We start from the raw sequence: 21,479 nt of genomic DNA, 5'->3' as shown, positions 1-21,479 counted from the left end.
CTTTCAAAAGTCACTGCAGCTTTTTTTTTTTTTTTAAAGGACAAAAAAGTGCACATAATCAACCACAAAAATTAGTGTCTTTAGTACATTAAAATCAAAGTCATCTTCTTCAGTAATCACCTGCTCAAAGGAAGGGCATGTGAATTCCTGTGTTAAAACTTCTGCTTTAAATAGTAATTTGGAAACCTACATTTTAAGCTTTTAGCAGTTAATTACATAACTAGCCAGGACTACAATTCATCAGTGAGTTCAGACATTCATGTATAGTTTTGGATATAAAGCTTTGGGGACTTCTAAAAGGCATTTAAAATAAGAACAGATAAGGAAGATGTTCCTACTTTACAGGCTTTGAAAGAATTTTTGTTTATGAAAAAATACTCAAAGAAAAGATACATTTTTAAATTCTCATCAACTGCATGAAAATATTCATGCCTTATCTACAATATCTCCTCAGCTTAAAAATTATGAAAAAAATCAAGTTGGATTGTCAAAAATGCAACAATGTTAGCATTCTCTCTAGCCTTTCCCTTGTTAGCATGGCTATCACAGTTATTTCTCATTTCATGTAATGTTACAAATTAATTCTTTACCTTCTATTAAAATGAAGAACATATTTATGACAACTCTTACTACCAGGCAACACATCCATTATGATATGCACATGACAGGCCATACTCTAAACAACTAAAATCAAGTCCATCTTGGCATTAACAGATTTTATTTATTAGAACTTGCAGGAAAAAAACAGTCTTTGGAATTCTGTGCCTCAAGATTCCTTTCCACAGGCATATAATTTTATAACAATACTGGCCCCAAAAGGTAATATATTTTACATGTATGTTTAATAAGGTTAGCTGGATTTTATTTAATACCTAAATTGCATTTTTATAGCTCATATAAACAGAAGTTTAAGAACACTGAAACCAAAGTATTCAGTTTTAAGTTTCACAAAAATACATGGCTAGATCTTTTTCAACATTTTCTAAGACTTATCACATCTTCAGTACCTTGCCTGCAATATGCCAAAGGTTTTCTTTCATAATAAAATCGAAATCCACATATATACTACATAAAGGGGAAGGGAAAAGAAGAAAAGCTTTTTGCATTTGCCTGTAGCTACTGCAAAGTTCATTCTTCTGTTTAAAGCAGTCTTGTATTTCTTTCAGACTTGCTCTTTTAAGTTTTCTGAAAAATAACTCCTGAACTTATTAAATAATCAAGAGAAAACAACAGGCTTGTTTTTCTTGAAGAAAATACCCAATGTCTAATCACATTAGGAAAAAATAGAAGGCAAGGAAAGTAAGAAGCCTAACAGCACGAAACATATTCCATAATCCAAGATGTAACAGAGAGTTTATTTATAGGAAATATTCTGCCCATATGTGCAGTAAGAAGTCATTTCTTGGTTTTGCTGTTAACAAAGGAAATATCACTAAAGCAATTGAATTTTACAGATTAGAAGTATACAATGACACAAAGGGCATGTCAGATGTGGCTTCATTTTCAAAAAGTATTTCAACTCCATTCTTTTATTTCCTTTTAAGTCATTTATTCTATGGGTGAGTGATACTTCTTTGGAAAATAAGAGCCGGTCATTTCACATGGTTATCTTCCTCATTGCACTAACCAGAAATGAAAGGAGCTAAACAGTTAATGATTCAATGCTGTGTTTGTATAAACTTTTCCATAAATTCACCATCAAAATTTGAGGTTTTCCATAATTTCAGCCATCAAAACTTCAGAGGATGCCAATGCGTAACATTTTGAGAAAACGAAGCACTATGCATCCACGAAAACCGAAAAGGTGAAGTAATTCATCCAGTGAAATGCCAGAATTTAGAAGCTGCTCCCTTCAGTACTGACCAATTGACTATTTTTATTCTGGGCAAAAGTACCTCTAAAAGCCAGATTACAACATTCAAAAAAAAAAAAAAGTTAATTTGATCAAAACTGCAAACCAGAGGTTATAATATCTAATTAGCTACATAATCCACTGTGACTAAACTACTTTTATCCCAGTCCATTCAAATGTGGATAATCTGAAGAATTCCATCTGTTTTACATGTTACGGCTAATACATGTACAATACCGATAGCTTCCTTGATACACTACTTCAAGTACTTTGTTACTCAAACAAACTAGGTAGGCATTCAAATCATCCAGGATCTTATACTTGAACACACTACTTAAACATAGACTTGGCAAAGAAGTTATAAAACAGGTATAAATTGCTTCATGATCCATAGTTTTAACTACTTCTCTTTACCTACGTATGCAACAGTGACTTTCCTAGGATTTTTCCTAGGACTATGTTTTTTTTTTTAATTTAGGTTTCTATTTTTTATGGCATAGTCCCAACATCACACACTATCCTACACTGAAATCTCTGCAGGATGGTGGAGAAATACAGCTTGCATAGCAGAGGACTGTGCAAGGAGGCATACTTAGAGTGCAACTGTACAAAAAAAGTTTCCATTTTTTAACATTTGAGCAACTACCATTTATAGCAGAATTTGTTAACAGAATCAAAATAGTTGGACACAGAGGTATACCAAGAAAAACAAACCATGTATGAGCAACAAATAGAAAGTCAAGAAGTTGTTAACACAGTGAATCAACCCTCCTCTTTGTCAGCATAACCACGAAAATCCTACTTCTACAAATATAAGAATAGAATATAATCTCCAATTGCATCAAAATCTCCCTCATTAATTAGATAGGCAACAGTAGCCAACCACTAGACTTAACTCACACAAAATGAATGCAGAACAGAAATGCCATGCACACAGAGTAAAACATACAAAAAAAGTAGTCACTGATCGTGCAGTCATAACTCTCCACAGCAGTACAAATACATCTTCAAAACTAAACATTGCTGAGTACTAGGAATTATAACCTCCATAAAGGCACTTCACTCTCAGCACATTTAATTTACTCCACATCCCAGTCCCTGGTAGCTGCTTTGTGCTTCACAGGGGACAATTACTTGTTACTTGAGGGATAGAAAGGAATAATCTAGGAATCACTCTCCTTGTTAACATCCTCTTGTGCTCTTCAGAATTCACTCCTCTCTCAAGGCCATCCCATGTTTACTTTTCAATTGCCAAAATCCCATCATCATCAATGTCAAAAAAAATAACTTAAAGATGAAAAAAATCAACCTATTGAGGTGGTACCAATGCCACATGATCTTTCTGGCAAGTGACAGCCACTCTTTTGTAGCAAAGCGATGATAGCACCTAAAGAAGGAAGTAAACTGTGACTGTGTGTGCTTTGTACAGCACACAAACACTGCTTTAAAAGCATGAATGCTAAGTCTTTTTTGTGTAAAAAGTGGCATAGAACATTAGATCAGAACAAAACCGTGTCATGACATTCAAAGGTATAAAGCCTCTTTTATGTTTCAAGTCATCTTAAAAGCAAGCAGGATTCCCTTTTCTTGTTCCTCTTCAAAACCTGTTGTATAATCTCACTTCTAATAATCAGAAACCTCAAGTTTCCACCTTAAGTATTTGTGGGGCAAAAATTTTGCCAAAATAATTCAAAGGTTTTATCCTCCTCAGAAACACTCTAGAAAACATGTAATTACAACTAACAACAATAATAATAATTCAGGTAAAAGATCAAAATGCATGCAGGAAAAGAAGGCTTCCATCCATCAGCCATATTATTCTTTAAGTGAAGAAAGTCAGTACAACACACTTACCATCATTTTCTCAAACAGTGCTATGATTTCTCTTTCTGACAGGGGTTTTGGAACAAAATCCTCCACATCAGTAGTTGTGGATGACCAATCTGTAGAGTGGGACTGCTTCATATGTGGCAGAGGAGGTCTTTCCTTTTTGCTTCCTGGAATTCTTATACTGGCAAATCTATCCAACTGAAAACAGAAAGGATATAGTATATTACACAATGTTCCCATTCTGGGTAGTCCTAATGGGTATTCCTGGAATCTTAACATACTTATTTTTCTGTTCTAACTTACCTATTATTTAGCTGTCTTACTTTTATGGGGTTTCCTAAGTATACCTATAATGGTCAGTTAGTGTTTCAGTTAGTAGGAAATATGGAGAAACCATGCAGAGCGTGAGAATTTTATGGAAAAAGTTTTGAGGAAAAAGATATCTACAAAACCAGCACAAGATTTATGAAGAGTTCTTCATAACCATTACACGTAGAATAGGAAAAAGTAGGCTTATTTACCAAAGCATGGCTTTAAAATGCTTTTCCTTAGTCTGAAATGGCAGTACTTCTGACATTGCAACAAAATATATAGATATGCAACCAAGTTACTTTTGATTAAAAGACAAGTTTATATGACTAAGACACTGTTCTCTTTTTTCTTTATTTGAAAGACTTTATCCTAAACTTTGTACTTTTCTGTGTTACAATTATTTAAAAATTAGTTGAGGAGAAGAATAAAAACTTTCAGCTCCTTTGTTAAAACTAAGTAGGATACACTCAGAGTCTGATAAAGAATCCTTAGCCTTTATCACCAACATGAGACAATCACTCTGACTTCACTTTGTTGTTGTTTTTTTTTTGTTTGTTTGTTTGTTTTTCCCGGTTTGGTATTTAACTACTTTTCAGTAAAGACTTAACTAACTGGAATTTTAAAACATGTTCAGTGTTAGAGACTGTATATTTTAACGTATACAGGCAGAGCCCAACAGAACACAAAAGCAGCTGACACTCAATTAAATGTGCTAAATCTTAATCATCTTTGTAGCAGCCTTTTGAACAGATGTGAACAGCAATATTAAACTTGTCAACACAAAAGAAAGTTACAGTAGCATTTGATGCGTAAAATTTTGGACAAGATTTTAACCATATTGATAGCCTTGCATCTTTGCAATGCTATGCGAAAAAATACTCTAAGGCTTCAATACATCTTGAAGATAAGTATCTTGATACACCATTTAATAAGAACATCAAAGCAACCACATTAAATTACAAGTAAAGTCTGTGGAGCTAAGATCAGAGAGAACAAAGAAAATTAGAGGCAAAAATTGTGTACAAGTGTACCACTCCAGTCAACACAGAGCAGGAATTGCCTATGCATAAAGAGAGGTTTAGAGGAGAAGAAAAAAAAAAAAAAAAAAAAGATTTTAATTCTTCCTGTTCAAAATTGAAAGGGAACGTTTTTGGAACATAGAAATAGATTGCAAGCCACTCATACAGATGGTTGTAGAACATGCAAAAGCAGAAAATAAATATAGCATAAACATAAAAGAACTCAGCATGGAAGATAGGGCCCTTCAGTGTCACATCAAACCAGCAGGCAGCGTGGAAAGCACACTCTAAAGGAATAATTACACAGGCAAGACCCAGGAAGAAAGAGAATGCAACAAAAGCAAACGGGAGAGGAACATCATTGGAAGCAAAGTATAGAGCCGTCAGTGACAAAAGCCATCTTACATCTTGATCAGACAGCAATTTCCCTTCCTGTCCTTAAAAAAAATAGAAGTCTACAGCAAACAAAGGGAGAAGCTAGATTGCAAACTGCAATGACTGGATCAGAATCTTAAACACACACCATATTATAAGGGATCTGACACAGCCCACACAGCTTCACCCAGGGCAAACTGTGCCTGACCAGTCTGGTGGCCAAGTACTCCAATGGAGAGACCGCATCAGTCAACAAGGGAAGACCAACCAATGTCATCTGCCTGGGCTTCTGTAAAGCCACAATGCCACATGGCACCCTTATCTCCAAATTGGAGAGAGATGGATTTGAAGAGTGGACTATCTGGTGGATAAAGAATTAGCTGGATGTCTGCAGCCAGAGGACTGATGGCTCTATATCCAGATAGAGGCTGGTGAGGAGCAGTGTTCCTCAGGAGTCTGTCTTGGGACTGATGCTGTTTTACTGTCTTTATCAATGACATTGACCGTGGGATCAAATGCACCCTCAGCAAGTTTGCAGATGACACCAAGCTGGGTGGTGCAGTCAATATAACAGAAGGAAGGAAAACCATCCAAAGGGCAACCTGGACAACCTAGATAGGTGGGTCCACCTGAACTTAATGAGGTTCAGCAAGTTCAAGTGCCAGGTCCTGCACCTGGGTCAGGACAATCCCAGACAGGAATACAGGCTGGGAGAACACATTGAGAGCAGCCCTATAGAGAAGGACTTGGAGGTTCTGGTGGACAAAAAGCTCAACATGAGCCAACAGTGTGTGCTTCCAGCCCAGAAAGCCAACTGCATCCTGGGCTGCACCAACAGAGGGGTGGCCAGCAGGTCACAGGAGGGAATTGTCCCCCTCTGCTCTGCCCTGGTGAGGCCCCACCTGGAGCAGGGCTCCAGGATGCCATGAAAGACAGTACACCTGCTCCAAAAAAACTAAAAAAAGCATTAGCCAATAGCTTCTCCTGTGCCCACTTGCTATCTAGGGTACAACCTAAGAAACAAACCATTCTCTTTGAACGTTCTTAGTACACAGATTTGAAGCAGAGGTACAGGAAAAACACTTTGGCTGAAATAACAGACTTCAGCACATGAGTCAGTGTGCAGAGAATTTGTAATTTAGATTTAAGCAAGGCGTGCCCTACGCTCTCCTGAAAAATCTCAGCCCTTTCTTTAGAGCACTTGTTCCTCCAAACGTCTCCTTTTCCTTTCCAGCCCCTTTACAGCTTTCATTCCCCAAGCATAGCCTCTTCCTTCTCCTGCTACACAAACAGGAGCAAGAGTTCATAAGACAAAAGGAAGCTGGTCAGATGGAACCACCCTAGCCTGTGATATGAAATACCCCACACAGTCCCAGAGCTACTCTTACTCCAGAAGAATAGAATTCAGGGACAAAGGCCAAAGCATCCATGAAAAGGGAAATTTTACTTCCTTTTGCTTGTTGACACATTTAGTTTATGCTTTACTTTCAAACTTCTTTAGCATGCTTCGCTGTATGATAGATATTTTGCAACACCACAGATTAGGTCATATTTATTTTCCCCATAATTACCCAATTCTATACCATTTGTCCTAAAGAAGGGAAATGTGCTCTCAGAATACGTTTGATAAGGCAGAACAAGCAAGAGAAAATCAGATCCTAGGATTACAAGCACATTACACATGTCGAATTACTTGAAATAATTTAAAACGATGCATTCTAAAAATATGAATTCCATAGATTAAAAAAAAGGAAATTCACAACAAGACCTGAACAGTACAGTGTGGCTATTCTACATACATTTCTCTCTTGAATTTCGCATTAATGGTGCTTCAGAAAAGTTAATACCTCTCAATACTCCAATACAAGTGAATAATTTCATGGTCCACCGAAAGCACTTTACAGAAATTTCATTGCTTGGTTGTAATGAAATTTACCACTGATGCTGCTGGCGATCCAAGTGCATAGAGCAAATGGCAAAAATATAGTTCAATAATCTTCCATGTTACATCAAAAACAGTTTCAGCCAGGCTAGCCGATGGGGAATATCTAAAGACAGCTTTGTATCAAAGTGTCCCTACAGTTTAAGGAAGGTCTGACCTTCTGTCTGTAAATTAAAGATGTCTGCCCTGCACTTACCAATAAAAACATACAGATCCATACTGAAACAACACGTTTAGAACAATAATTTTCTGAGGAGAAACTTTTCCCTTAGAGTCTTTGTAGAGTCACTATTAAAATTAACCAAGAATAAATAGTGTTTTATATGTTCTTGATACAAAATATATCCATAGTAAAGTCTCTGAAATTCTCCAAACAGATCAATCTTGATGCATTGACTGAACTCAGAAGACCATCCAGAGTTCAAATGCAATAAGGAATGAAGGCTTCTGAGCAATCAGTGTAGAAAGCCAGAATTTGGCTAGAATTAGGTGTCTTTTTTTTTTATTTTTTTTTTATTTGGGGGGGGGTAGGTTACTTGGTTTTCTTTATTTTAAGATGGAATAAAAGAGCAGAAACAGGGAAGATGGTTCATTTTTTGTTTATGACAGCAAAGAAGCTACCAACAAAATACATATATGTATATATAATTCACACAGTTCTCATTATTAAGACTAGCATGAGAGGAGTCTTTTCTCATAAACTTGAATTTAAAGCAGTGGTATGATTGGGTATACTTTAGTTTTTATGTCTGCATGCCTGCTACTGCCAAAGATTCCAACTTCCATAATTAGCCATGCACTACAATCTGCCAGACTGCATTCTTTGCAAGACAGAAGTGACAAGGCAACTGAAACACAAACTCCGCATCAGAACTGAAATACAATGAAAAGTAAACCACAGTCAACACACGAACATGAGTTACCATGAGGCAACTTTTAAGCAGCCTTTTACATTCATCAGCCTGTTCTGAAGGAGTCTTCTCAGAAACTCTCTATGGTGCCTTACGCTATAATAGATTTTAAAACTATCTTGTAAGATAGTTAGTAGTCTTGTAGCACTCCTTCCACTACTTTGTTCCACAGCAAACCTCTCAAACTACAACTTCAGTAATACCCTCTGTAGAGTAGGAGACTCTAAGCAGTGTGAGACACCATTACCATGTGTAGAATACAGTGTTGACAGCACCTACACACTAAAAATTGTCTTGGTCATCTTCGGTAGCACAAGGTATGTGAGTGAATGAAGCCCTCATTACTTCAAATTTTAAAAAAATCATGCACACAGGGCTAAAAAGATAGGAGTTTTACTTTTTTATTACTAGAAGTAATGTAAAGGTGACCATTTATTTCAAAGGTGGTATCACTGGAGCAACATTCAGTTCCTTTAAGGACTTAAATTCTCATGAACATTTTTTGAATGCAGTCATATTAAAGAAATTGCTTAAAAGGGAGCAACTGACAGGACGTATCAGAAGTTTTCTTCAATGTCCATCATCTGTATGAATGACAAGAAGAAAAGTGAGGCATGCAGCAGTAGGATCAAAATTAGTATCAAGACTGTGTGATAAAAAGCCATCCTGCACAAAGGAGCACAAAAGGTGGGTGGTAAGGCCCAAACTTCTTTCACCTGGCTTCTCCCAAACCCATCACAGGACCAGTCACCACATCAAATCTCTGTAAGCCAGGGGCACAATGGCACGCGGGAACACCCCACATTGTTGACTCAGAGGAAGGTCCAGATTCCTGCCAAGGTTTTCCCAGCAGAGTTTCTTCCCCGTGGTCCAACTGCAGCACCATTCCTGTGAGCCAGCACAATGAGCTCTCCAGAGCATCTTTTAGACCAAGGAGATTTGCTGCGCTGCAGTATGAGACACATTATGAGATGTAGGGAAAAAGTATTTGACAGATGCATGAGACACATCTTGGGACATTTCAGGGGGAGCCAAAGGCAGGGAACATGATGGATCTCAGAGATTTGGAGAGGAACGAGAACAGGGAAATGAAGTTACAAGGCATTTAGATGGGCCAGTTTTATGTAAAGAGTTTGATAGTTGATCCAGTGCAGTTTGTCTTATCGTAGTAAATTATATTTCCAGTACTTTTCCTGAGCCAATTCCAACTCTTGTCCTGACTCTCTACTTCATGTGTACAAATGTATATGGAAATGCATGTATCAGCAATACGAGTGGGCCCATGGGTCTGATGGCTCATGTGCCAACAACTGGAGAAATCTGAGTATCTTTAAGTACCAGCAAGTGGAGTGGGACCACAGTTGTACCAACAGTGCCAGCAACTGGAGCAAGGGAGGGTGTGTGAGAGAGTGATCAGTAGTGATCAGCCTCCATGTGAGGAGGTCTGTGCCAGCACCCAGCCCGAGGCTGCAGCTGCAGGGGCTCGTGTGAGCAGGTAGAGTGGGTGGGTGAGCCCTGCTACTGAAAGGATCCTACATTGGGTGTGCATTTCCCCCTAACATCACCATGATCATACAGAGAGGGGAATAGAATAAGGCTGTTGGTGCTGTTTGTGTGAGCACTGAGCGTGGCTGGCTGTGCTGATCAGTGTGGCCAGACATATGCACGTATATTAGCACACCTGTGTTTGTGTGCACGCCTGCTCAGCCCCACTTCTGGTTGGGCCTGCGGATGGGGAGCTGCAGCTTTGCCTTTGCTGTTACCACTGTCATTTAGCCCTCCCCCTCCCCCCCCCCCCCCATTTTCCTTCCCAATGAGAAATAAAAACTTATTCTGCCCAACATGGCTCACACATATGTAGCCAACTTGCTTGCAAGGTCAACTATTCTTACCGCAGGAACAGTATTTTTGCTACTTAAAATATTAATAGGACTTAAAGCCCACACACTTGCTATCAAGCATTACACAATGTTCTCCTTCACTGTTTGAAACAATGAGTATTCTAGACATTCTCAAAGCCTACAAAAAGCCATGACACACAATGCTAAGGAAAAAGATAAAATGGCAAGTCCAGATAAGCAGTATTCACCCCCTCAGAGCTGATTTCAGACTGAATGCAAATTAGGTATCACAACTTGAATCGCTGATAATGAGAATAATAGCTGCAAAACCCAAAATGAAGCAGCCATCACAGTATGAATAGCATCCAAACTTTTATTACTTTTCTATTTCAAAGTCTCTCTGTAGAATAATAGAGAGGCTATGAAATAAACTGCTTTTATGCACATACTGTGGGCCTGAAGATCAAAATTATAACGAGATCCATAAAATGTCCCAGGTCAAACCTTCTGGCTCATCCCACTTTCTGATCAGGTCCCTAGAAAGTACATGTATTTGTGCTTTCACTTAAATCTTCGTGAAAACTTCTTATACCATTCTCCATAAAACAATACTGCCTATTGAACTTGCACACTTGATAATGCAGGAATCAGTAGATTAGTTATCACTAGATTAATTGCTGGCTCAACATCCCATCAAGACCAATGCTAAATGAAACATCACCTTCTAACAAAGCTGCAGGCAGGAATTAAAGGTATTACTCCACCTGCCATCCTGCCTTGCTCATCTTTATCTCCCCTTTTTAATTAACACAAATCGTTTATCGTTATAAGATTATTATTTTTAATTAAAAATCCAATAGATGCATGTATAATCATACTCAGGATTACAAAAAGAGCTCCTTAGTTCTGTCAATGCTCCACTCCAGCCTTAATTCAATGCCTTTCTCAGGAAGAGAAAGATACTCAGAAGAGAATGGGACATCCATGGAAAAACCTGATGGCATCAGCTGCTACTGAGGTAATGTGACTTCCTAAGAGAATTTTCATGGGATCTTTGAGGCTGCTAACAACTGAAGGTGAAATTTTACACAGAACAGACACGCGGGATGACACGTCGCCCAATAAATCGATTCATTCTTATGGACACAGATGGTCTACTTAAAAGCACAGTTTTATTTGCTTGATATTGCTGAATTTGAACTAAATGTAAAAAAAAAAAAAAGAAAAAAACAAATGCCACAATAGATTCTCAAGCACTTTTACTGTAATTAAATTATTACAGCTCTCAAAACCCATGGTGCTTGTATTCAGTTTTAAGTTAACTGAGCAATTTAGGTTGAAGGTGATTAACCATTTGCAGATGACAACTCCTAGATAAAAGTTATTTTCTGAGAAATGCTACTAATAGCTTCGCTTTGTGAATGTTCTGGGAGCCAACAAATCAAGCAGAATCAACTGGCGTGGCTGGTCTTATTTACAGCCACAGAGAAGGAGCGTAGGGAACAACTGAAGTGATTTAGCAGCAGAGGTTACCTACATCAAGGACAGAACATTACATCAAGTGGGTATTGGCTTTCTTCTCCGTGTCTTAGATAAGCTCAAGGAAGCGAATGCATGAAGAAATAAAAAACCCGAACAGTTCTCAGCTCCTCATATGAGCAGGTTCTCGGTGTCTTAACAGAATTATAACCAAGCTTAATGAAGTGAAATACAGTGTTTTGGGGAACTGTTTTCTGACATGCCTTTAGAGCACCTATATCAAACTTGGAAATACAAAGTTCCTATTTCCGTAAGCACGGGAATACTAGGAACACTCACTCACAGATCCTTGATACGCGGAGTACTTAAGATTTACTGTCTAAAGAAGTTGGAATTCTTTAGACAAAGAAAAACTGTCAGTTGTGCATTTCTTCCAAAGTTCATGGTTGTTATAGCATCACAATTCATCTCCTCAGATACAATTGCCACAGATCTATGGGAACAGTACCTATAGCCATATCTGTAAAATAAATGAACAATCTTAACATCAATATTATAGCCTCAGTTCAAGCCTGCAACTTCCTCTAAATTGACATTGGATGAGAAGGGGGAAGGGAGAGAGGAAAAAGAATAAAAGCCAACTGTAGACATGATGGTCCTTCCAGCAGAAAAAAGCTCCCATCCCTATGATGCTGTGCTCAGTGAAGGACCTGGGAAACACACAATTTGCTATGCTCCCTTCCCAGACTGAAGACCTGAGACCCAAACAGGCAGTGGAAGAATGAGCATGACTCCAGAGAAAAGGAATAAATGCCAGTAAGTATTTGTAGAACAACTTCTGACAGTTTAGCCAGACTTTCACAGAGATAATTTGGACTATGAATATTGGTATCAATGCAAATAATAACAACTGGTTATTGTACAAAGATAGATCCATAAAGCAAGACTAAAAATTTCTGACTTCACATACCAAGTGTATTTCCTATTACCCATACTTGAAGCAAAAGCTGAAGTGCAACATCTTGTAGGACTCCAAAATGAAAAGTTCCCATGCACACTGTCCATGTATCTCACCAGGAAGAGTTCATCTAAAAAATGGTGCTAAACATGCTTAAACTTGTGCACTTAATCCATTATCTCGTAACTGGCTGAGCAACCTTAAATTTTATAAAATACACTAGGAACACGAACTGTCTTTCTTTATCTACTCTGTTTAAGCTATTTACTGTAGTGACAAGACCCCAGCATTTGGGGAGGTGGGAAGAGAGAGAACCAGAAAAAGTAGCTGTACCAAATTAGCAGGTACCAGATGGAAATACTAGGTTTATGCAGGATGCAAGAGTCTTGGTTATGACAGACAATCCCATACAAGCTAGGTAAACAGTAGCACAGTTACAGTGGTTTTGCCACAGAAGATATACTTCGCACTATACTGAAAAAGAAGCAAAGAACTAGATCATTTTTCTACCACAGATTCTTTGACTTTTCCATTCTTACCTTTCTTTCCTTTTCGTGATCTTACCAGATCAGATATGACGTGCCTTGGTCTGGACCTAAGCTAACATGCCAATGCAACATCTGCATCCTACCATGAGATTTGAGGTTTCTGGCATTAGTTCTGTAATCTGTGCATTTTGGTTTAGCACCAGGAACAGTGATGCCTGGACCACATAAAGCACACAAGTCAAGTCATGCAAAATCCTCTCAAGTTCAGGATAAATCCAACAGATTTGACAACTTTTAAACAAGGGGGAGAATCACTTTTGTATTTTCATATTCCATTTGTCCAGCTATACTAAACAGATCAATCTGCATCAACTTTACAAGACAGAAATTGTAAAATACCATGCTCTGTTTCCATCCAAAATCACTGTGCAAAGATCTGGAATGTTTCTGGAGAAGAAAATTAACCTAAAGGTCCCAGATGCAAGTGCTAAAAGAGATAATTGTCATGGATCCTGGTGGTTTCTTCTTTGTCAGATGAAGAGCAGGCTTTCCATCCAAGACAAGTTTATTGCTAGATGTTGCTGCACTACAGTAGTCTTTATTCTAGAAAAGTAGAAAACCTTGTAGCACAAAAAAATCCTGACTACCTGATGTGTGTTGTTTGTTTACTACTTCTAGTACCTCATTAATAAGAGGCATGATTACAAAACTGTTCAGTTTTAGCCTAAACTGCATTATGGTAAGTACTAAACAGACTTCCCCTCCCATTATCACAAAAAAAAAAAAAAAAAAAAGCACACAGACCAACAAGACACTGTCAATGACCAGTGAGCGCAATCTATTAGCAAAGATGTGGTATTAAGTATACAGGTACAAAATCTCTATTTCCTACTTGATAGGTTAAAACTTAAGAGCATTGTGTGTAGCTTCTCTTTCTGCAGGTGCCCCCCACATTCTGCCTTGCAAGTAGGATGAAAAACTAACGCCACCCGCTAATTTTCAAGATCGTATTTTTGACTGCCAACTATTTCTATCCTCAGTAAACAGAATTTAGTATCTGGACAATCTGCTTAACTACTACAGCATAGGTCAATCTTCCAGACATCTTGTCAGTCATTTTAGTCAGACAAGTTAACAGCTCAGTCATGGAAGTTAAAGCAACACCCTGCCATAGATACACGAAGAATTGCTATAACATTAACAACATACAAAGGAGAGAGAGTTAAACAACGCTCCTATGCCTCGATTTGAAATATTTATTAATCTTAGAGAAGTGGGAACATACAGCAAAATAAAGGTTGTATCAATTTAGTTCAGTGTGTTTGAAAGTAAAAGGAAATCACTACTTTCCTTTACCAGATAAAATATTTCATGTAAGATCAAAGAAGTTACTGACAAAGATTCTGAGTCAAAGACATCTTAACTTCTTTTTCTTCCCCAAAGCTTCAGAAGATTAGAAAAAAAATAAAGTATATTCCTTCTTTGACAGTCAAAGATTAACTTCTTAGTATGAGAAATTCCACTGGTAGCAGTAGAGCTTAGTAAGAGAAAGACTTACATAAACAGAGACGCACAGAAGAACACCTTAAATTAGATGATTTCTTATTCCCAATATGTTCTTCTCCCAGAGATGACTTTACCCTTCTTGGAAAATGCATCATTTAACTCATGGTAGAATATTAGAAGTTATGGAGTTTATGCCTGTACGTAGTCACATCTTAAATATGTAGAACATACTTCATCATGAATCTTGTTTCTCCATATATCACAAATTATAAAGCCTTTCTATACAGCAGCTGCTAACAAAAAAGTCAGTCTACACTGCTTTATGTGATAAGCAATTTTAGTATGCACTTTTGTCTACATATAAGTAGATTTCTTTTTAATAATTTTTAAAAAAATATATCTGTGTATTAGCAATATTTTTGAGCCTTACAAACCATTTACTGGAGTGTGCAGCACTTCAGTTAGGAAACGGGCTTGTTTCCACTGTGATCTTTCAAGTGGATACTTAGGCAGATACCTACATGCAGCTCTTCTGTGCAATAAGTTTCCTGCCTTCATAGTGCCTGAACAACACAGCTAGAAGGAACATACATTAGTCAACTGTGTTCTAAAAACAAGGTGTTTTAGGTCTCATCATTACAAGGATTCATCTTTATAAGGAGACAATTCATCTGCACCATCTCGCAAACAATTCAGTACAATCCTAATACAGAAAAGCAGTCTGCATTAAGGATACTGAAATTTTGCTAACTTATCTGAAATAAAATTAAAAAGAGAATATACGTATTCCATGGTTCCCGGTATACAAAACTGTAATTGTAAGAAACAGATTAATAAAATATTTGTATTTTGTAAAGCATAATGCAGCAGAGAGCAAGTTATCATGCCAATGATTACCCATTAGAATAAGGGATATAAAATCTTTCCTTAAAAGCTACAGAGTCAAGGTGCAGTAACATGCTCAATGCTACCAAATTTGCACAGCTACCAAATTTGCACAGCTAATCAACAATAACTGGATCGTTGTTTCCTAAACTAAGGAACAGCACTCTTTCCTGATGCAAGTGTGTTGTATGTTGTCCGGTGTCAAGCTCTCTATACATAGCTCTCAGCTATGCACAGTATTTCAGCAGAATGCTATATAGCAAAAAATAGATACCAAAGTCATAACTGATCCTTAAATGCCTACAGAACATCATTTCCTAGGTGAATTCAAAGACTCTGTAGAACAATCCACTTTCAGAAGAGCTATTCTTATCAACCAAAGAATAGCACAGACAATGAATCAAGTGCATTTTAATTACAAGGGAAAAAAAACTGCTTGGTGATAACCTCTTCTGCTGTTCAAGACAGACGAAGTTTGAGAAACACTGTTAGCACACTGTAAACATATCTAACATTGCTTAAGTAAGCATTAATGAGTTTTTACAAGCAACTGTTAGTTAAGCATGGTATTTTAAGCCAGACATGCGATCTAAATAACTTTAATATTAAACATGCAGTCGGATTCCTTAATTATACCACATATAAAGTGGCACAGTTATCTGTCAAGCTCATTTTGCCATGCTTAGAACATACTTTTAGGCCATCCATAGATTTTTCAGTACTCAAACAGAGTATGTTACAGATAATTAACAGTTTAGTGAGACTTCACTAATTAACTAAATTAACTTCCCAATTAAGACAGTTTCTTGTAGCAAAAAAGGTTGTTTATATTGCATTAGCAGTAAGGTTATTAGCTTTGCAAAGCCAAAGCAAAACATAAGTTGTCTTACCACATCATCAGTCAGTGTCTTGATATTTAAATGCTGTAAATCAAACAGGAAACCAGTCATGTCACAATCGTGTAATCAAAAAAAAAAAAAAAAGCAAGTGTCGGTTACTGTTATTTAAAAGAAGATGCAAGTTCAGTGTTGAATTGTAATAATTTCCTTCACAAGCTGTACTTTGTTGGCACAGCAAACTGGGGGGGGGGGAGGAGGAAATACAGTGCAGACAGAAGAAAAATGCAATCTGATCTTTAAAAAGAATAACGTCATGCAGAAGAATACAGACAAAGAAAAGCTTGAAACAAGTTGTGTTTTATCATATTTACAGCTAAATATACTAGAACATACATATATATTAGAAAAAATACACTGCTCATAATTCAGCAAATAGAATTGTCTTCTGGAAAAGGCTGTGTGGACTCCACCAAGAAACGAGTGAAGAGGTTTTAAGCTCAGTGGAAGAACACAGATCAACTCTCAGCAGTTCAAAGCTCTGACTACCATGCTGCAAAACTGAAGCAAGTGAGACTGTTCGCTGCTTTCAAGCAATGCCTCTTGCAAGCCAAACATGAAGTTCTCATGAGCAGAAACTCACACAAGTATTTCTTAACAGCAACATTCAAACATTCATGACCAGTTAGTTATTGCTATGTGAAACAACAGGTCCTGAACAAACTTGGTTGCACTGCACATTGACAAACACAGCAAGCACTAGGACAGAGCTCTTTCATAAAACCCAAGAGAAGCAGCAAAGAATATATGGACTGACAAGTCAGTGTTGCGTGGATCCCATTCATAGTTTTGTGTGACAAGGCTGAGAACAGGCTTGGCAGGAAAATTGGAAGAGCAGTAAGACACACGCTTGGTGAGACTGACTCTTTCCCTATTCTTAGGCTCCCCTCCCTGCCTAGTGTGCAAAGTTTGGCAGCACCTGCAGCAATTGTCAAGGGCTCTGTCCAAATTAACCAGATTTAGAAGCTCTTGTGTTGTCATGACCAAATCAACAACACTGAAGTATTACTGCTTGCAACATCTTTGATGCCTCCTCCTTCAGTACTGAAGAGTATTTTGTGCTAAGCCAACTATTGTACTATGATAGCTCTACCCTCAGTATTATCAAGACACTAAGGAATAAGAGTATGGTAAGTGGCTATGAAGTTAGAAATAAAAGCAAATCAAGTATGAGGAAACGCTCAGTTCTCAGTGACACAGTGTGAGTTAAACCACCAACAATAAAAACTGGAGCTAGGTCAGTACTGAATACTTACAGCAACCCCACTCTGTGCTACAGACAACAGTCAGTGGGAAAACACTGATTGAAGTAGATTGAAGACTTGTGAACACACGGTCTTATAACAGAACTTCGTAAGAAATGAGTATTTATTCATTTTTCATACGCTCAGCTAAGCCTCAGACAATACAGATACCATTGTAAAGCTCCTCCAGCATGGTACGAGGCTGTGTAATCTGCTTCAAATGGAAGTTTGAGACATGTCAGACCGACGCAGCATGCCATTGTACTGACACGCACAGCACACCACATTGTAGGAACAGAGACTGGATGTTCTACGGCACTCAGCAGAAGACACTGTCAGCATCCACGGGATCAAGGGCATATGTTTCAGCTTCAGATTTTGTTCTTTGAAAAAGACCAAGTGAATGGAATAGTTCAAGCCAGTGTTATACCTTTTAATTACACCGTGAAGTTTAGCAATGGAATTTACTGTTGGAAAGACTGGAAGTTCCCTATGCTGCACATCAGAACACCTCATGACACAAGTCATCTGGCTAATTACTGGAGGGAAAAAAAGAGAAAGAAAAAGATTGCTGTGCAACCAATTAAAGACACCATAATGGTATAAGAAATTCAATATACAGATATGAGTCTCCTAAGCCTTCAGCTTACTGACTGCTAACAGAGGAGAAGGCTGAAAATATCCACGTAAGGGCTTATGCAGATAGTGTTATGGGGGCTGGTTTGTATTTACAAGATTTCTTAAGAGAGCAAGAGAAACCCCAGAGTACCTACAACCTAATGCTCAAATCCTTCAGCATTCTAATATTAAAGTGCTGTAAGACACCTCAGAAGATGTTTGTCTGTGAATATTATGGTAAAATGCTTCTAAGTTAGAGAAGCTGGTTAAAACATGACAACTCAGGCAATCTTTTCTTTCTCCCTCACCCTTTTCCTCTTCCTCCTCCTCTTCTGGCAAGGATACACAAAGTAAAACCAGTTGCTGGTAGCATTTGAGGGTATAGAGATGTGGAAAATAACATTGAGTCAACAACAAATATTTTATCAAACTGTACGCTAGGTTGATCTCTTTTAATGTCCTTCCAAGAAAGAAGGAAAGAAAAATCACACACAAATAAAAACACCACACACATAGAGCTCGATACATAAAGAACAGCTTACAGACTACACAAGAGAAGAAAGAAAATAGAGGAATTTAAACAAGATGCAGTGAGTTTTAGAACTGGATGACTTAAGCCTGGATGTTGAAATTGTACATCTTTAGTTGAGGTAATGTACATTACCTCATTATAATATAATCACACAAACCCACAGTACTGTTTTAAATTAGAAGGAGAGAAAGAACTTATCACACACTACCATTGATTCTATCACCAAAAAGATTCAATACGAGCTGTTTTTCCCCACACACGATCCCACAGCAGGAGCACAACTGCAGGCTGGTTGTAAGGAAGCCTGCAGACTCAGTCACAGAGACGTAAGTTAGATTATAACAGTGGATGTTACTACTTCAGGAGCTCCTTTGTCACAACATTCCTTCAGTAATTTTGCTACCTCAGTCTGTAAGTGCACTTTAGAAACTGCAGTATAACCCAACAGCATCTCATACTTTTAATTTCCAATATACTACTTCAGCATTTATTTAATGGCTTTTTCACACATACACTCTTTCTTTGTTGCTTGCAAAGTAGTTTGAAAAGCAATTAAGGGCAAAATTATCTTAACATGACAGTTTCTACATAGCAATATTCTTTAGACATTGATGAGTTAAACTCAAAATTGGTGCTTACAGGTAAGATTATATAACAAAGTGCTAGAACGCAGCACTAAAATTTAATTTCATAACCCACAGTGTTAATTCATGCCAACAAAAATAACAGCATGAGGAATTTACAATTTTACAAAGCAGCAATAAAGTGTTTTAGGTAACATCTGTTCAGCAATCATTTCTTTAAAAGACTAATTTAGATTCAAGGTCTTACACTGCAGCGTAACTGCAGCAATAACTCAGTCACTTCATAATTAAAGATATTGACACAGATCGGTCTTACCTTTCTCCTCTTCGCCAGTCAAACAGAAATGCTTTTGCTTTTAACTACATCTTTCTTTGATTTATAAACACTATTAAATGCAAGTGTTAATTTGTCTATTTTTAACAGATTGGTGCAAACAAGAAAGTTTCTTGACTCATACAAATTTCATAAAGAATTTAATCAAAAACATAACCTGAAAGTCACTGAGGACTGGTCAATGATATACTGATATTAACACTTCTAACTTCAGCGAGGAACTGAAGTTGACGTTTTGAGGACTAGCACCTACAAGGTGCAGTCCTGGTAAAGTGCAACTAAAAGTCACTTAATCAAGTCATCCAGCATCCACTTCCATGATTTCCTACCTTTTTTTTTTTTAATCAAAAAATAAAAATACCATGGAGAGGAAGTGGCAAGCAGTTGCTCAGTGAATTTCCAAGATTTCCTACTCAGTCAACACATACATGGAAACAGGTACAACCTCAGCCATCCTTCAGTCCATTTCTGCTTTTTACCAAATTCTAGCCCTCAATGGTGAATATAAGAGCTTTCAGAAAGCTAAACTACCACGGTATCATAGCCAATCTTTCAGCCTTCCAAGAATCCCACTCTTCCAAAACCCTGGACCTGCTAAACACAGCCAAGCAAGTAAGTGCTTCAAAACTAACCACCACTCTTTTTTTTTTTTTTTCTTTTCCCCTGAGTGTTATGATTCAGTAAAATAACAAAGAACTGAGGAACTACAATTCACATTCACTTCTTCTAAAAGCTAGTTTATTTGGGAATGCAGTATTTCAAGAAGACATTTAATTGGAATTAACAACTGTTTAGCCCAGAGACTCTTCCTGCCTCCTCTAAATGAAGTGGTAAAAATCAAGAGTTTTTCCTCCTGCTAAACAAGAATATTCTTAAGGGGAGAAATAAAAAAAAAAAAAGTGCATGTTAACACTGTCAATTTTGTTAACCAGCAATCCAATTTCACCTTAAGGTCTGTCAGGGAATGAAACTCTTCTCCAGACTGGCCTAACTACTGTTGATTCGGTAGCTCCCAAGTGATAGATCAATACGTTGCATTGATTGGAACACACCAACTTGGAATTTATTTTGAAGTCTTTGTCCTAAGAAAAATTAGACTAATACAATCTGGATGACTTTAGTTCACTGAATCTAATGGCTAATTTTAACCACATTTGATAAATGTATAATACATAAGAAACATAATTCAGGTTAAATGAAGAAGTATTACACTCTAAGTATGCCAAACCCAGAAAAGGCTCACCCTGTATTTATGACTGGATTATAGATAATTCAGCAGGGTGAGGAGAGGTTTTATGTATTCTGACACAAAACTAATTTAACTAATGAAAGTATATTGAAGATGTATTACATGGAAAGTTAGATATGAACAAGTCAAGGCATACATACCACTTGTCCCACCATTCATCCCCACACCCACAAACGTCTCCTAAGAAAGCAGGAGGTTGAGGGGAAAGAATTTATCATTTTAGTTTTAAGAAGTGATGGATATTCTGTATGTCAATATCTTAGGGCAGAAATCTATGATACGACAGAAAGAAAAAGCATTTCTCTTAGTACCCTCAAAGTGACCCAGCCTGAATCAGAGAAGCTGGTTAAGGTCTACAACCATTAATGTTATTTAGATATTCACAACCTGTACTACCATGTCTGTTTCTTCAACAGAAGATTATTATTTGGGACAAACCAGGAATTAGAGACTACAGTTCAAAGGTTATAGCACCTACAGCAAATTCTTAGATTTTGGGGCATGGAACTCCCTGCTGCTCTTTAGCAGCCGTTAACTTCCACAAGTCAGATCGGTAAAATACACTCCTCCCAGCACTTTATATGAAGGCAGAGACAAAATCCCCATATTCTGCTCAAGGAATAT

General features: G+C 37.5%; 1 protein-coding gene across 3 annotated transcripts in view; it reads right to left on the bottom strand.

Annotated features, from left to right (window-relative positions):
- The window catches only part of DIAPH3 (diaphanous related formin 3), a 233,767-nt gene that overhangs the window by 209,899 nt on the left and 2,389 nt on the right, over positions 1-21,479 (bottom strand). For 2 of the 3 annotated variants that reach the window (XM_027472667.3, XM_027472654.3), the window contains exons 2-3: positions 16,289-16,321; positions 3,707-3,880 (exon numbers count right to left, since the gene is read on the bottom strand). In XM_027472667.3, the coding sequence (XP_027328468.3) occupies positions 3,707-3,880; positions 16,289-16,321 (207 nt within the window). The remainder of the gene's footprint in view (positions 1-3,706; positions 3,881-16,288; positions 16,322-21,479) is intronic. The other variant, XM_072032512.1, reaches the window with a different exon arrangement.

The sequence above is a fragment of the Anas platyrhynchos genome, chromosome 1 (assembly GCF_047663525.1).
Source record: "Anas platyrhynchos isolate ZD024472 breed Pekin duck chromosome 1, IASCAAS_PekinDuck_T2T, whole genome shotgun sequence".
NCBI lineage: Eukaryota > Metazoa > Chordata > Aves > Anseriformes > Anatidae > Anas > Anas platyrhynchos.
Note: the sequence above shows the minus strand (reverse complement) of the source record. Positions and strands in the feature narration are given on the sequence as shown.